Source organism: Dermacentor andersoni, chromosome 2, assembly GCF_023375885.2.
Source record: "Dermacentor andersoni chromosome 2, qqDerAnde1_hic_scaffold, whole genome shotgun sequence".
In the NCBI taxonomy this organism is placed as follows: Eukaryota; Metazoa; Arthropoda; class Arachnida; order Ixodida; family Ixodidae; genus Dermacentor; species Dermacentor andersoni.
The window spans coordinates 21,264,220-21,282,451 of NC_092815.1; the positions used below are offsets into that span (position 1 = coordinate 21,264,220).

The 18,232-nt window shown below is 43.4% G+C and overlaps 1 protein-coding gene and 1 pseudogene across 2 annotated transcripts in view; both read left to right on the forward strand.

Annotated features, from left to right (window-relative positions):
• The first annotated feature begins 2,620 nt into the window (after positions 1 to 2,620).
• LOC126542786 (uncharacterized) overlaps positions 2,621 to 18,232 on the forward strand; it is a 31,144-nt gene continuing 15,532 nt past the window's right edge. The window contains exons 1-6 of one of the 2 annotated variants that reach the window (XM_050189850.3): positions 2,622 to 2,730; positions 5,121 to 5,330; positions 5,637 to 5,705; positions 6,095 to 6,179; positions 11,269 to 11,369; positions 13,683 to 13,753. In XM_050189850.3, the coding sequence (XP_050045807.2) occupies positions 2,710 to 2,730; positions 5,121 to 5,330; positions 5,637 to 5,705; positions 6,095 to 6,179; positions 11,269 to 11,369; positions 13,683 to 13,753 (557 nt within the window). In that variant the 5' untranslated portion in view covers positions 2,622 to 2,709. Of the gene's footprint in view, positions 2,731 to 5,120; positions 5,331 to 5,636; positions 5,706 to 6,094; positions 6,180 to 11,268; positions 11,370 to 13,682; positions 13,754 to 18,232 lie in introns of both variants that reach the window. The other variant, XM_055077442.2, reaches the window with a different exon arrangement.
• Positions 17,433 to 17,612, forward strand: LOC126542886 (U2 spliceosomal RNA; annotated as a pseudogene).

An 18,232-nucleotide genomic window follows, 5' to 3' on the forward strand; every position in this document is an offset into this window, starting at 1 on the left:
AGCTGTTTAGTGGACGATATAGAGGTGACCCAGAATATTGAACAAAGGCACGAACATATTTATTGTCTTTTTCTGTTGTCATCGTGGTGATATAGGTACGCACACACATTCGCAATTGATTGATTGATTGATTGATTGATTGATTGATTGATTGATTGATTGATTGATTGATTGATTGATTGATTGATTGATTGATTGATTGATTGATTGATTGATTGATTGAAAACTTTATTATTCCACCGAGCTGGGGTGCCCGCCTCTTAACCTACACGTAGGTAGGGGGGGAGGACGAAGCAGTCCCCGCGCGTTGAGGACGGTGAGTCTTCACGGCCTCAACGGCCAGGCGGATTGCTCGACGCTGGTCGTCTTCAGCCTCGCTCTGGAGCAAGGCCTCCCAGGCTTCTCTACTGTCAATGTTTTCCTTGGCCCCTGGGGAGCCAGCACACTCCCATATTATATGGTCTAGCGTACCTTTTTGCTTACAAATTTTGCAGAGGGCGTCGTTATGGTCCCTCGTCTGTGTTAAGTAGATCCAATGTGGTGATGTATAATTGTTTCCCTGGAGGCGTCGCCAAATGCGAGCGTCCTCCATAGAGAGAGAGACCGATGCGGAGGCGGAAAGATTCTTCTTTCGGCTTTGTAGTGATCGACAATTTCCCTGTACGTGATGATGCTATCTTTTATCCCTGGAACTGGCTGCTCTAGAGTTGCCCGGTGGTAGAGTGCTCGGGCGAGCTCGTGAGCGGCTTCGTTGCCTGGGACTTCTTCATGGGCCGGTACCCAAATAAAAGATAAGTCCCTCCTGGGAGGGTTTTTGAGTAGAATGTGGAGGGCTTCTTTCGAGATTCTCCCTTTGTTAAAATTTCGGATAGCTAATTTGTTATCGCATAATATTACTCCCGCTTTTGTACCCGCACAAGCGAGCGCTACTGCAACCTCCTCGGCTGTACAGGCATCCCTCGTGCACGTGGAACAAGCTATCTTAACGCACCCGTCGCCATCAATCACCGTCGATACCGCAGCCCCGTCTCTGCCGCAAGCGGCGTCCACGTACGCTACGTTATGCGCCTGTGTGTTTTTAAGTTTATTTACTAGAGCCTTAGCCCTGTGAGCTCTCCTCTCTTTGTTGTAGATAGGATACATATTTTTAGGTAGGGGGGCGATTCGGAAGCGTTTACGCACATCCAACGGAATGTCTTTCTTGTCAGTCGGGGCACCCCTGTCGCATTGGATTCCTACCCATTCCATGATTTTTCTCCCTGTTTTAGACTGGCCTAATCTTTCCGAGACACTCGTACTGCCTCAGTGAGTTCAACTAGCGTGTTGTGAACCCCATTTTGAGGAGGAGGTCTGTCGAGGTCGAGTCTGGGAGCCCTAGGGCTCTCTTAACGCTCTTCCTAATGATCGCATCTATTTTCTCCTTTTCTTCTCGTTTAAACACAAGATACGGTGTGGCATACGCTATACGGCTGGTAATGAAGGCTTGCATGAGTCTGAGGAGGCTGTTCTCTTTGAGGCCCCTGCCTATGAGTGCAATTCTCCTAAAGATCCCCGTGACTTGCGCCGCGTATCCCTCCAGCTTTTTGATTGTCGTGAGGTTGCATCCATTTCTCTGCATATACATGCCCAGAATTCTGATTTCCTCCACCTTGGGAACCTCATTTCCGTTTACGAAAACATTGAAGGGGACACGCTGGGAGCAGCAGACCCACACATTCGCGAATCACCTCTCATTAAATGTATCCGTCACGTAAGACAATGAATGGCTCATGCTCCCGTAAACGCGTCCTCCGTATTACGACCACAGAAGAAAAGTGAAATTATACGATGTGCGGCCAGGTGCGGCAACGGAGCCAGCTATGGAAAACGACGACGCTCGAGCCAATGCTGATGATGATAGTTTTTTGCACAACGGAGCCAGCGTGGTTGGCGCCGAGAATTTTTAAGTCTTTTTTGAAAAAGATGTACAAAACGGGCTCTGAGTTGTTTTTTTTTTTTTTTTTTTTTTTAGTCGGATTTGGTTCACCACTGATTATCACGTTTTCACTCTCGCCTACTGGCGAAGCCTATCTCTTCCTCTCTTTGTCATCCTTTACTGCGTGACTCAGATTGGACCCGGGGCATTGACCCCATTGTTCCTCCTTTCACTATGTGGCAGCTTCTAGGCAGGTGAACCTTTTTTCAGCTGCCCAAAGCGCATGTTCCACGCACTCCATATGTTCCACCATTCCACATATTCCGCGCGCTTTGTCGGCATTCCCCATGGCATTCCCGGTCCTGTCACGCCTGGAGAAGGCGTTTCATCATCACCACCGGTGTGTCTATCATTTTCGTTCATGAAGTTTGGACGCCACAACCAAGCCACAACTGTCTTGGGACAGCGCTGCCGCGCTGCTTTCTCGCGTTCTTGCTGCGTTTTAGTCATGCCCGCTTAGTAGTGAGAAGTCGGTTGGATTTTTGTAATGGCTATGTCTCAAATTTCATTTTTCATTGTCTGCATCTTCCGTCCTCAGTCTGTATATGTAGTTTATGTCTGCTACTCTAGCATACCTCTATTGTTAGCAGGCAGTTTCGGTTTCGGTTGTTTTTTGCAGCCAAAGCCGAGCCGAATTCAACATCAAACTGACAGTAGTCTAAGCCATAGCTGGTTCTCGAATCGCATGTTTCGCTTGAAACAGAAGTGGTAGTTGTGGTGGTAGTGCAAGTAAGATGAAGGGATCTCCAAGCAAGGTATACATAGACATTTCCTGTTTTTAACCGCAGTACGTGGAAGTGCATTTGTAGTTGTGTGCTTAATGCTGCTTTAGTATGTTCCATATATGCATTCGTTTGTGCAGCGTGTTGAAAACCGTTTCTTTATCGTCAGGTTATCAGCGGTTCCACTATGCGTCCGGGAACCGGCTCATACTGCCCACACTAGATATGTTTAAAGGCCTCTTATTTACTAATGTGCTTTTTCGAGCAGCGCCTTATAAAAAGTGTACTGTGTATAAATATTTCACCTTTCAGTGCAGCGCATGCGTTCGCTTTTGTAGCAGCAGCCTTTCTGAAGCGCGTGTGGCAGCTTTCGCGAACGTTCTTTGCCACCAGCTGCATTTCATGTTCCGGCACGATGTAAAATGAACGCGCGCTTGTTTTATATATTTTACTTTGCATGTTTCGCTCTTTCACTCGCACTCCAAGCGAATCTGCTCGCCATTGCGTTGATTCGTAGGAACGTCTCTCATGGAAAGCATGTCTAGTGCAAGAATATTTTTAAGACGAAGCGTTTTCGTTGCTGTTTGCAGATGTGTGTACTTAAACGCTCGCATTTTGTCTGTACAAGTAGCCGACCTTTCGCGAAAAACCGTTGGTTTGTGGTATTTGAATAAGGAAGGAACAGCGCCAACTAAGACGATCACAAGAGGGGAGAACGACACAGGACAAGCGCCTTGTGATAGTCTTAGTTGGCGCTGTTCCTTCCTTATTCAAGTATGCACCATCTAGCCCAAATGAATGTTGTCCTGAAATTGTGGTATTTAGTACATAATAACGCACTGCAAATTGGAGTGCTTCAATATATTTGTTGTTTCTTTTGAAGTGTGTGAAAATTAAGATGTTATGCGATAAAAGAAATAGGCGCTGGCAGTCCAGTACATTTCGTGCCGAGTACAAACAGAAAGCATCGCATAAAGAAGCATCGTGACGCATGTTTTCTTTTAAGGCAAAGCTTTCTTTGCCTCTTCCTTCGACTTTCCCACTACTGCTGCTGCTGTTGTTGCTGTCTGGCCGGTGGTCTGGCACATCGCGTCGGGGGGTGGTTCAGAGCGTATGCATGCATGACACGAACGCGGCAGAGAGGAAAGGCGACGCGATAAACTCGTTTGGATATTTGCACCGCGTCAAATCTGCAGACTACTCTCTGGAGCTCCCTGGACGTCGCCACATTAGCCTCTTGACAGCTGTAATTATCCATGATCCTCCGTAAAAGCATCGCAGAAATTGCAGCGCTTACCTTTCTATAAATGTTGACGTCCAGAGGGAGCTATATAGAATTGTAGAGAGGAGGCAGGGGATGGGTAGAACCGACGCAGTCACAAAACAATTTATTAACTGCCTTGCCACTTTTAGCTTGCAGTTCCCATATGAGAGGGGGGGGGGGGGGGGTGAGTAAACAGGGAATAGGTGACGTGAGAAGGCAAGGAAACGCTACTACTATAGACACAACAGCAGTTGTGGGCAAACAGGATAAATTTAAGTTCAGGGCACGATACGGTACATATCTGCTATTTCTGAAAAATAAACACCGTGTAAATTTCTCAAACGGACAACTTACGCAGGGTGCGCAAAAGCAGAGCCATATTAAAGCCCATTAAGGTCTAGGCGACACTACGGAAGTGATCACATGTGAAATCAACACTTCTGTGCCCACCGCGATAGCTTTGTGGCTATGGCGTTGCTCGAGGTCACAGGTTTGATCCTGACCACAGCAGCCGCATTTCAGCGGGGGCAAAATAAAGAATACTTGTGCACTTAGATTTAAGAGCTAGTTAAAGAATACCATGGTGTCGAAATTAATCCGGAGTCCACAACCGCGGCATGCCTCGTAATCTGATTGTGGTTATGACTTGTACAGCCCCAGAATTAATGTTTTATGCTTCTGCCACGATGTGATGTGCCATGTGAGGCAATAAGTTTGCTCAGCCCTCTCAAAGGGTATAAAGAATGGTACACAATAATGCTTCAAACACCCCCCCCCCCATGTGTTTTGTGTACTACACAGACAAACAGCGGTGGTGCATGCAAAGTAATGTTTAACATCAACTCACCACTCTCATGTTGGACTAAATGTGGGAGAAATTAAATATTCACCGTCACCATCACTGCGAATTATAATCAGTCAAAGCAAATAACACAGAAAGCTCCGTTTAAATCGGTTTCCACAGTGTGTCGGATCCGCATAATTTTTTTTTCTTCTTTCTTTTTTAATCTTTGTATATTTTGCATCCTTGAATGCCACTTAGTTGTTTGAAGTAACAGTGCATAGTGCTGCCGATTTAAGGAGCCTTTTGCTGTCACGTGGCCACTACCTTCTGTAGTAAATCTAACCACTACTTTGACTTCTCAACTTTCGCACCCAGACTGAAGAGCTTAAAGAGAAAGGCAACCAGTGTCTGAAGGAAGAGAAGTATGCTGAGGCCATCTTGCACTACACGCATGCCATCTCAAATGATCGTGAAAATAGTGCTCTCTACAGCAATCGTTCAATGGCCTTTCTGAAGATGGACCAGTTTTACTTGGCTTATGAAGATGCCAAAGAAACAATCAGACTCAACCCGGAATGGCCCAAAGTAAGTCTTCATTGCTTTGAAGTAGCATTCATGCACATTCATGCATTTAGAGTTCTGGACACTCCTAAATTTTTTGCCATGTCGCAGTTAAGAGTCACTGCATTGTCACCGTAAAGTTATACATGCATCTTAAAAGGTCTACCACACAGAGCGAAAAATTAATTGCAAATTATCATCATCCATTCTGAAAAAGAGAATCACTGTGTCTGTCTTGCAAGCTAGTCATCACTACTAAAGTGTTATTTATCAGCTTTCCTATCTTTCTTTATTTCTTCTTTTATTTCTTTTTCCTGCGTGTCTGTGCAGGGTTACTACCGTAAGGCTGAGGTGGAGTTCAAGGCGGAGCACTATAGAGAAGCAATGGAGTCTTTCCGTGTGAGTATGCAAAACATGAAACTTCAAACATTCCTCTTCCTCATTGTATGGTATACAAGCGCACTCATTATTTTTGGCACATTGTTTGCCTTTATAGCCTCTAAACTATGAATGTATACATTAACAGCAAACTTATTCCCTGAAATTTGCATTTTAATTCGTACATAATCTTCTACACAACAGGAAAATGGTACTTTTTCATAACAATGAAGTCTGTGTGTCTATGTTGGATACATGATGTTTCTTTTATGTGCCTTGTAGCCGTGTCACTAGTGGATTGTTTGTCATAGTCGTAAGCCACAATTTTGTTGCCTTAAATTTCCCATGATGGGGTTGCAATCCTCTTCGTATAGTCCAGTTTCAAACTTTATATTCCCATGTCCTTTTAGAAATCACTGCAGTTTGGAGCCGATGAACCCAAGGTGTTGGACCAGTTGAGGAAGGCAAAGCGAGAAATGGAACGGCAGATCAGAGGTGAGAAAATCCACTGATCATGAGTTAGACACAGAGAAACACAGTTCGTGTTCCAGTTTATTTGGACAGCACTGATATCTGTTAAGTCACAGTAACATATGATGCAGATATTTCAAAATAGCACCTTAGAGTGATGAAAACATGTGTGGTAAATGCAAAATTTTACATTTAAATTGGCACATATGAAAAGCGACATGAGGTAGCATTCTGCGTACCGCCAATTGTGAACAAATATAGTGGCCCATACTGCATGTCACTTTCAATAAACAGTATAGTGACTGTCATTTTTGGTTTAACAACTTTAATATAAGGTAAAGCACTTAAAGGGGCCCTGCAACGTGCCAGAGAAAGTTTGTTGAGCGGTACCAATAGCATCGCCTCAGTATTGGTGATTTTATGTACTTCCTAGGCAGGACGTTACAACAAAGTGTGACACTGATCATTGGTTAAATATTTGATGTGTGAGTACTGCAAAAAAATAACTGCAGAATTATCTTTTGTAACCAATTTAAGCATTGCACAGCCACAGGCTATGTGTCAACCATGAGAATGACGCATCACCTCACAGAGCACTTTGACACACCAATGGCCGCTTCACGGAAACTGTTGTAGCCATAAAAGTGACACCATGGCCTCCAAGATCAGACCAGGCAGGTCATGGGATGATGGCAAGGCCATGAACAGGCTGAGTAGGCTTGTAAACCACGGCACACCAACTTCCGCTAATGCCCACTGCTATTAGCACCACCATCTGATGTCGTGGAAGTGTGAAATGAGGCATCTAGAACTGTAAAAATTCAAGTTTAGAGTAACCTTCATTTTCCTTGTATTTTGAAATTTCTCTTGACTGATAACTTGGGTTTGTAGGCGTCGATTATCATAATTCATTTTTCTCTTCCTTATTTGACATGATGTGAACAGATCTAGAGCAAATACGGTGGCTTGATAAAAAGTGTTGCAGGGCCCCTGTAATGTTGCTGTGAAGGAGCCCTGAAACGCTTTTTTGCATATATAGTACGAAAACATTGCCGATCTGTTAACAAGGCTCCTGTGATAGTGTGGGTCAAGAATTATTGCACTGCATGCAGCACAGAATTTGCATTCTCGTGTCAAAAGCAGTGAAATATTCTTGCTTTCGCTTCTGTGATGTCGCTACACAGTGTCACTGCAAGCAGATGTACCCACAACAGCAATTGCCTGATTTTGTGATTACAAGAAAATTCTCTGGAATACTCAACTTCAAACAAGGGGGTGTTACGCTAAAAACACACAGCACAGACACAGGGACAACAGAAGCAGAAGTGGACAGGATGCAAGGGTCTTGCCCACTTCTACTTCTGTTGTCCATGTTTTTAGTGCAACACCCCCATCTTATCTTTACAAGATGAACATCCACCAACTAGCCCAATTGGCTACTCTACTGCAATACGCTTTTCTGGAATACAATTATTGTTCATTTGAGGTAAATAAACTATATATATATATATATATATGCAATATCAAAAGACTAAAAAGTCATTTTATCTTTGCACCGATAATCTACACACGACAGTTGCGCATGGCCTCTGAGTTGAAAAGCCTACCGTAGCTGCCACAGGGTGCCACCACAAGCCATCTCATCGCCGAGATGTTCAACCTTTGAAAGAGGCCAGCGGAGCATTGCTCTCTTGCGCCCTTTTGCCGTCTCACCTGTGTACCTTCTAGCTCACTAGTGGAAATGAAAAGAGTGAAAAAGGTGCTCGTCGATGCGATAACTACTACAACTTCATTTGTGCTTGAAGGATACAAAAACTATTTTCATGAGGGGATGCAACTTAATACTAGTGATGTCATTTTATGATTAGTTAGAAAAGTGTTTCAAGGCTCCCTTTAAAGGGACACTAAAAAGAAAAATGATTTCTTCTGCGTCAGTAAATTACCTCTCTACGACACCAAAAACGCCACTCTTACCACGATAAGACGCTTGGTAAGCCAGAAAAAGCACAAGAACAAAATACGGGTTGCGACGGCTCCTTGGAGTTCCCGCACCTGGTCGCTGTGACGTCATGGATTTTGATGCATCTTCTAAGGCCTACCTAATTATAATAGCAGTACAGATTGACTACATTGTCTTCTAAAGGAACCAAATATTAAACATGGCAAGTTTCGGGAACCTTTACTGAGCCAATGCGGCCCAAATGGGAAAACATACTTTGGAATCCCTGACGTCACACTGACGTACCGGCGTCGGGATTTCGGTGTGAAATTCAAATACTGATACTTCGACCTTCATTTTCTCATCTAATGCTCAAACTATTATTTTGAAATGACTGCCTGTAGTGTTCTCAAACAATGCTTTATCAGTCTAAACTCATTTGTTGTCTCGCTTTGGTGTCCCTTTAAGTGTGGCTCAACAAGGAATGTAACTGGAGCCAATGTTTCTACAAGGGGTGTCAGGGCAGCAACTGCTTTCCTTGGCAGCATTTATGTATGCATAGCTCACTTTCCCTTGCTTCGTTGGGGCAAGAGAAGAAGAATAAGCTATTGCATAGATTCGAGTGAGGGAAATCGATCTGTTGAGAAAAAATATAATAAAATGGGTTGATGTTTTGCTGTGATATCAAGGAAACAGGCAGGGGTACTGCTGTAGATTCTACTAAGTGGGGGTGACAGAAATGGAAAGGATCTAAAGATGTAGGCAGGCATCAATCCAGTGGGACTAGTTTTCCCAGAAAACAGGAACCAGGAAGATATATAGTTTGGTCATTTGAAGAATGAACAATAAAATATCAGTGAAAGGAAAAAGGTGAAAGAAGCTGAGTTGCATCAAGATCTGTTCACTTAGGAGTAAAGATGTGTTCAGTTAGGAGTAAAGATAAGAAGTGAAAAGCAACCGTGAATGCACGTATTGTCAGAAACTGAGCTAGGGAGACAGAAAAGAGATTGGCCAAATATTAAAAGTAAACACAACATATAATAAACCAGGTGGGATAATAAATAGGTAAGGAAAAGCTGGTGAGATAGAAAAGAGGGGGGGTGAGCGGGGCTGAGGGTATAGTCAATTCTATTACAGCCAGGTACACCATTGGTATAATAAATGTATTCAAGCACACCCTTTGAAACATTTGTGCCTGTTGATAGAAATGTATTGAACTTGTTTTGCCACAAACAACACATAAATGAAACTATAGATTAAGGAGACGTTGTATGGACACGACCAAGTAGCTTCCCAAAGCAGCTGCTCAGCATTTTAGCCTGCCAGGTCACAATTTCAGAGAACTTAAACTTCATATTCTACAACCACACTTTCATTCTACCACTTCTAGAAAATATAGAATACAAAACAGGTGCAGTACACGTCACTGACCAAGTATAAAGGTTTCAAAGGGAGCTATTGAATCCATTTATTATGCCACTAGCACAGATATACACAGCAGTGCTTAACATTTTGTATCCTTGCACCTGGTTAGACCAGAGCTGATCATATCCCCTGCCCCAATATTTTTTCCTCACAAGCTGTTCTTTACTAATTCATTATCATACTCAGTTTATTTATTTTGTCTTCATTTATTCGATATTTTGTCTATCTCTTTTCTCTCTTGTTGTGACTTCAGGGTGGGGGACGAAAGACAGATTCTTTCCGCAGACGAAAAAGAAACGAAAAACTTTGTACAATATTTACAGGTAGGGGATGATAGCGTACATGTAGCTGCAAGAGCGCATCAGACTGACTGGGCAGCTGGAGGCGACTCTCTCTGCTTCACAATGGGCTGGTTTTCCCTTTAGTCCCTTTGGTGACCCCTCGTCGGCAGGAACCAGTCTGGCAGGAGCCGACGCCACTCGCGTTGAATTCTTGATTCGTCGCGGAGATGGCTAGGCGCTTCTTGAAGTCCCCCTCGTCGAATTCATGATTCGTCGCGGAGAAGTGGGAGCTCCCGTCGCCTCACTGATAGCCACGTGGTGCACGTAGTATGGCAGCTCCCGTCGCCTCGATGATAGCAACGTGGTATGGCACAACACTCTCTCCCTCAATTTTTGACCATATGTGTATTCATATTCTTTGCTTTCATTTCCCATTTTTACTCTTAACCAAACATGTCTTACAATAACCTAGCTTATATTACCTATACAGCACATTTTCATTAAATCGACTCTGGTAAATTCAATTTTTCAGTTAATTCGATCCAGACTGAATTTCCCAGCCGGCACCCATTCATTTCTATGGGCCTAAAATTTTATTAATTCAATCCTGAAATTGGCCTTCACAGCATAATTAAAACTTGACCACTAAGCATACATATGCCTGACCCCGATATTGACCCCAATCGTGACCCCAATAACAGCAGTGTCTATCTTGGCTGCACTTATGGGGCAATGAAGGAGTTAAGAATGCATTACCTCCAGCCAAGAATGCCCATTTGTGGCCTACCTTTGCCATATTTCAAAGCAAAAAATGACAGCTCCTAATGAATTATTACCGTTTTGCCCAATTCTTAATGCAGCTCTTTTTTCCAAGTTGTCTGTAAATTTATTGTGGATTACAATCGCATACGAAACCATAATCACGTTCATGGCATTAGCACTGGCCTACCTTGAAGCCAGCTTCATAGTCGATGTTATCGCATGATGGCAGCAGCACAAGTTTTCATGCAAGATGGCCATGTTCTAGGTTCATATTTCTCATATACACATTTCTTCACATTTCTAGGTTCAAACTGTTCAGTAAAACTCAGTGGTATTGTTGTTTGCTTAATTTATCAGAACTTCTTGCCAACGGGCTGCTACAGCTACAGTAGCTCACTGCTACAGCTAGCTTCCTGAAGGCAAGATGTACATGTGATGCTGGTTTTCTGTAAAACAATGCAGAATAAAATGTGCGATATTGTTGTAAAATCTCAATGAAAACTGAAAACGGAGCACCAGTAAGCAACAGCAGTGCTAATGTTCTTCTTTTTTTTTTTTTTTTAGCAGCACTGGTTGCTGTATTTTTGGTTTAACTTCTTCAGTGTGAAATGTACCATGCAACGATTGTGTTGCTACTCAACAAGAAAAGACAACAGCTGCAGGCTTTAAACTGTATTGGTCGCCACATTTTTTTTTCCCCCCACAGTGGACAATCAAATTCCCTGGGTCGGAGCTGCAACAGGCTTTGTTCTGGGTGTGCTTCTTGTTGTCTTTGACGTTGGCATCAGAGAACAACCCTTTCTTGTGGTAATGAACCTGCATGCTTTCTATGTTTGTATGCTAATTAAGCATTGTATTTGCAAATGTAACGTAACTTTGTAATGGCCCTTCAAAAGGCATAAAAATGTTTAGTCAGAGAAAGAAAGAAGGAAATGGCCGCAAATAAAAACTTAATTGTCATCAAAATGAACTGAGAGCGGTACTTAAACCTCTTTCTTCTTTCTTTTTAAATGTGTAAGCATTTCTATGCTTACCCAACGAAAAAACCGTCTCTCCGTCTGTGATGCAAGACGATTGCTTTCAAGATGGAGCCCCCAGTAGCAAGCGACTTTACCTTCGTGCTGCCTGTCGCTTCAACGCGAAAAAAGCGGCGAGAACACAGCGCTCAAGGAGCTCTTGGCACATGCTGCACTCTGCCTGTTTCACAGACCGCTTTCAATATATGGGCCTGTTCGTCTCTCTTCAATACTAAGTAAGCGGCGAGGACATAGTGTGCCAAGCTATCAGCAGTTGGCACTCTCTGTCGGCGTCGCACATCCCCTTGAAGATACAGCCCATGCCGCCACGCCAGATGTAGCCACCGCTGAAGCACAATTGATCACGGTTGTAATGGTTTGACGTGGATGGATAAGGCACCAAAGAGGGACAGCGGCTTATAATGATTGGAATGTCATCAGCCTACCTGGCGCCTCCACCTGCAATAGTTTGCTTGAGTCATCAATTAACCTTGCGCTGCCATCGGTGGCAGTTCATGTCGCCGCAGCACTGTCATTTGTACTGGTCAGATCAAGTTTCATAACATTGATAATGACACTGAGCAGCATGGAGATGAGCATATGGCACAATGCTTAGGCATACTTAGACAACTCCCAGGGGAGTTCCTGCATTTGTTGTTGTTGTTGTTGTTGTTCTTGTTGTCGTCGTTGTTGTTGTTGTTGAAATACTGTAGTTGTAGTTTACCTGGCTGTAAATTAGCAGCAGTGAGTAGTTCAAGAAACGTAAACGTCATAACAATGTGAGCACCGTTATGCTATTTGCAGCGACAAGCATTCGGACCATATAATATTTGTACTAGATGGTGCGACTCGTTCATCAGAATTATGTCCTGACAAAACACCATCGCATTCCTTTTACGCACTGATGTTACTGCTTGACCGGGCAGAGAGCCTGTGCCGAAACACAAAGCTTATGTATCATGTTGGTCTGCCAATCGCAATGATCGCCATGTTGAGCCGCACCCTCGTACAGGAGGCTCAACATAGACCTATCACCATAAATTTCAAATATGGAAGAACAATACCAATGGCTGATACAAATATGCCCACAGTAGGTACTTGGGTGTTTCGCGTTTGTCCAAGCAGACCCTTCCATCGGACTGAATTAAGTTAGCTGTACACGAGCTCTGATATGTTTCAGTTCCTGTAACAAGCAATTGAATGATGAGAACTATTTCCTATTCAGGCTAGTGACAACCAGTAAAGGTTCTCTCTTGAATGGCACTTGTGTCGTCTCTGAGAGCCTCAGCTGGCCACTGGCTCTGAAGCTGCGGCCCTGAGCCCACGTTTGACCCAAATGTGGGCCAGAAGGATTCGCACCCACACACAGTCGCCGGCAACTGTGTGTATGCTTTCTTCTGGTCGTGCGTCTTGGTTTTCACAGACTTTTTTTTTTTTTTCACTTTAAACATGAACCAACTGGCCCAGCAATTGACGCTTCTAATGCATTACGTAATTGTGGAGCTTGTGTCATCTCTAGTTTCAGGGACGCGTTGAAGCGAGAGGCAGGCACAGTATCCGCTCCCCTCTGCCTCTGCTCATCATAATAGCGCAACCTGCTCCAGCAGCGGTGTGGACAAGCATTGCATACATTGCTTCATACTACCAGTGTGAGGATATCGTCGACACAGCACAAAACCATAACTTCGTCACCAACTCTCAAATTCAACAATATGTATATATATTTTTCTTTTCATTGAAATTCATTTTTTGAAGTTGCCCTGTAACTCAGAAAATTTTTCAGTGCCTTCTGTGTAAGAGAAATTCATTTTGAATTTCAATATAATGAAATTCCCATATGATTTAAGTACCGACTTCACCAACTTTGTTATATCGAGGTTTAACTGCAGTAATTTCCTGTAATTCCGGTCTGTAGCAATGATATTGCTTTGCTGAGGCCATTACATTGTGTAATTACTGCACAATATCCAGAGGTTAGTGGATGTTGCAGGATGGAAGTTCATAGCAGTTATCCTGGAAGTGCGCCCTGGCATTTTGGGCGAATGACATTTTTGTAAGACTGTCACCATAAATTTTGTTAATCACGTCCTTATTTCTGTTTCAGAATCCCGTTTGGATGACGCTTGTTGTAATGGCAGCATCAATGATCTGTTATTTTCTCGCCCGCTTCCACAAGTAAGCAAGTTATTTATCTTAACTGCCCATACCAAACATTTTAAGGTAATCATTTAGCACAGGTTTACTGCTGTTGCATAACCAAGGGATTCGATAGCTTATACTTGGTGTCAGGACTGATATCTATTGTTGTTAGTCCAAAGCTAGTCTTATAGAGACTATGAGCATAGCCAGTTGTTACAGAGTAGATGCGATCATCCCTAGTTGCGTAGTTGAAGATATTAAGCGGCATGGCAGTGGCAGTGATCGTGGTCCTTCATTGGTATGACCACATACGACACTTTTTTTTTTCTCCCAATGAGGTGTCTCCCTGACAAGTTCAGGCATTGCGGTAACCTCACTGTTCCATCACTGCAACTGGTGCGACCAGCTTGTCCAGTTTGTGCAGCTTGTCCAGCTTGTCCTCTAGGTTGTGACAAGGGCAGTGTGTTTCCAAGGGATCTCTTGAAGGTGTTTCCTCATGTAACACACATTTCTCTTATATTTGTGCACAACGTATAATCTCAAGGTAGTTGCAGGCCTTATTAGTATTCTTTTCTGCTGTGCCTCTTGCGTGGTTTACACAATGGTGCCAGGATACCAAAGTGGAAGAGTCTAGTGCCAAATTTTATCGTCTCTGGCTTCTTGTCTTTCCCTTAGCTTGTTCCTTTGCCAATATTTTGCTCATAGTCATTCATTGGTTCCAATATTGCTGAAATTATAGGGTCATTCATTGTCAATCATTGACCCCTCAGAAATTTGCAGCAAAGAGTATCTTTAGTTTGAAGAAGTTGCTCTGCGTGCCAAAAGATCATCTGCATCATTGCTCAAATTCCAAAGCATATTTATTGCTGTTCGAATGGCTTTTTCAGGCTATGTATATTACTCTCCATACCCTCAGAATTTTTTTGAAATAAACTGGAGGGTCATTGTCTGACTGAAGCACATCATCTGGGATGGTTGAGTAAATAATGAGTAAATAACTGGTTAAAAATAGTGGATGACATTCTTTGTTTGTGTTTCTTGGAGCTTGACTAACAAAAGACTTCCAATAATAGTGCACAGTTGTAGTGTAGTCCTTCCCTTCGCAACAAAACAAATCCATGCCAATTATTGCCACGATAGTTTGAGACAGGGCGTTTGGTGTTTTGGTTCAGTCAGGATCAAACCTTCCACAGGTCGTACATCTACTCCCAAAAGCTTCCATGTCGCTGCTGCTGACAGGTTGTCAAGTGGACTCTCAGTATCAAGCCCAGATTCTTGCAGTGCCTTGGTGTTTAGTGCGCATTTGTTGAAGCACTTCTTGGCATAGTCTTGATGAATGGACTGGTTTGAACCTCTGAGCAAAAGTCCTTATAAATAAAGGGAAAATCAGACATCCACCCGTTCGTAGCAATTGCTACAAAGGAAACCCATACGGGTTCCTCGAAAGAAAAGCCTCATAGTTGAAGAAAAATTCGTCCTGGTCCGGGACTCGAACCCAAGACCACCGCCTTTCCGGGGCAGCCGCTCTACCATCTGAGCTAATCAGGCGGCTAGCAGATGGCAGGGCGAAGTCGAAATTGCTACATCTTTGTAGCAATTGCTACGAACGGGTGGATGTCTGATTTTCCCTTTATTCATTACTTCTCTCCACCTTGCGGGTTTCCGCAGAACTACTACGTCAAAAGTCCTTATAATTTGATGGACTACCCCTGAGCAACACTTTCATATTTGCATACATCCTGCATGAGAGTCTCTAACTTGGCCACTTAGTTACCGAATATTGCATCACCATAGACATGGTTGAGTCTTTCTAGAGCTCAACTCTTCTCCTATTCAGCATGTCTGCATAGGCCGGCAGCTGTCAAAAGTTTTCACTCATACACCACTGATGCTAGGCTTTTATTTTCAAGCTGTAGAGGTTTCCTTGACAACACGTCTGCATTGGGCATGCACTTGCCCTGCACATGTGAAATTGTGAACTCATATTCACATAGATGCAGGCAAAACCGTTGTGGTCTAGGCATTCGTTTGATAATGCATTTTGTTTAGAGGAGAAGCACCAAACACTTACCATCACCCTTTGTGTGAAATTGTGGACCGAGCACATGCACTCGAAAGTGCTCACAGGTGCACATCACTGCAAAAGCTCTCTTCAAAACTAGTGCATATTTCTGGTTTGTTAGCGACATTGCACTTGAGCCATAAGTCTCGATCAGGCATAGCTACCATGTAAGAAACACAATGTTGCCTAACTGAGTGATTAGATGGACTAGTATTTGGTGTCGGGATGGATACTTATGGATGCAACAACATAAAATGGCCCGTTCAGCGAAAAAGTTGGCATCTGTAGCAGCAAAACTCGCATCACTAAGCCGCTGCCACCCTAGCACACGAAGGGTTGCATGAAGGGACGCTACATCACCAGCACACCTTGACGGAACAGATGTGGCACCGCAATGCCGTGGGTTGAGACAAGTTGTCGTCTGCGAAGTAGTCATGAGACGCACACGTGCAGATGCTGCTGTCTCACTCTCGGTAGCCGGTGTCAGTTCATTTTTTTCTCTCACCCCCACTAGGCTTAGCTGCTGCACGTGCCTGCCACTCTTGGTGGCCACTGGTGCTTACTCGGTCACTCATGCAGGACATCAATGGCATGCGACATCCTTGATTTCTCAGCAGTATCGTTCAAATGATTCCGGTCTATAGCCAGCATGCTAACGTAGAAACTGTACAAAAAAGTAACCCACACTAATTTAATCATAAAACTCTATAACATACGCCACAGCAAACTCGAACACATTGCTCACAGTGCAAAACTGACAAGACCACTCAGCGGCGTTCAATTGGAAATTAGTGCTTTCACATTCACAACTCATAAGAAGTGTTTGGGTGTCCTCATAGTTTTGTAATCCAAGTCCCAAAAATGGCTACAAACTCAGCTGGTCATTTCATAGCATATACGTTTGTGCCTAGTTGCCTGGTGGATGATAGTGGTCAGTGTGGTGGTTGCAATGATAGCGATCCATAACTCGTATGTCCACATATGACACTACTGGCTCTCTTGGAACAGCTCAGCTATCTCTCTCATGGCATGCTAGATCAAAAAATAAAATTGAGCAAAAGCAAGTATTGCTGACAATCGTCACTTATTTGAGCAGTGCCCCAAACTAAGGCACTCTTTGCCGCAAGCTTATGCAGGGATATTGTGAGCAGTGTCATCATCTGTTTGTAAAGAAGCACTACAGAGAAAAATAAGTTTAGATGCATTATAAATTACATTTCTGCAGTACCATAAAATCCACTCTTACTGTGACAAAAAGCTTAGTAAGCCATAAAAGTTTCAAGAAAGAAATGGATGGCGACAACGCCCTGAAGTAGTATTCAAAATAGTTTCTATAGAGGCCACACAACTCTGTCACACCATATTGTGCACATTAAAAAAATCATGAGCCATTCCACTCTGTGAAGGTGGATGACCATCTTAGCTATATAGCACATGACACAGAGGTGACAGAGAATTTTGAACAAAGGTATGAACTGTTTACCGTGATTTGTATATACATTCACGTCGACGACTGGACTGCCACCCCGAGAAACCGGAGAAAACTAGACACGCGTGATGTTTCAACAGGACCGTCGCCACAGGAGAGCGGAAGGAAAGTAGATATGCAAGTGCTTGGAACACTGACAAAGAGAGGGCAGCGAAAACATAGACATGGCCAACATAGGTGAAAGTGTAGTATCCTTTCTTATCAGCTTAATATCTGATATGGGTTCTATTTAGACCCAAGCTATTAAACTTATTTTTACAAGTTGGCAGAGTGCTTGAAGCCTGCTTCACCTCCACCACGGGTCGGCTCGGTATTGTGCTATCTCTGGGACCGGCTCACTGTTTTTGCACATGCAGAGCAAGAATGCACGCAACCCTAGCCATAAACAGCTTCATTGTAAAAGGGCACAATTGAATGTAAGATACACATACCTGGTGCACGTTTATGATTTTATTGCAAAATACCAGATTTTTAAGGCATGTTTGCAGTCGTAATGAGACCAATCATTTTAGTTGCTAGGAGCAATTTTATTCCGAAAGTATATGAATACAATAGCTCGACTAATATTTTTGGATGCCTGAATTTTTTTAGCCTGCTCAATTGTTTAGCACTCTACAGCATCGCCACCAACTCCATAAAGTCCATGCGTAAGGGAGACATAAAGTTGAGACATTTCACAGTGTCTCACTAAGTTTTTTTTTTACATGATCTGTGTGGTCAGTGTCTCAACATGATACGTGTAGTCATTTATGTTGTCGCCCATACTGCAGCACCACACAGTGCTGAAGCTCGGAAGGTTGTAGGCTTGGCAGAATTGGTAAACCACAGCTTAATTGTCTCGACAATTGCCGTCCTCCTTGCTTATGTGCTTGCACTGATCTTCAAGATAATTCAATTGTTCTAGTTATGTTTAGCAGGCAAGTCAGTGGGGCCATGACAAGAATCCAGTCGGCAAGTGGTATAA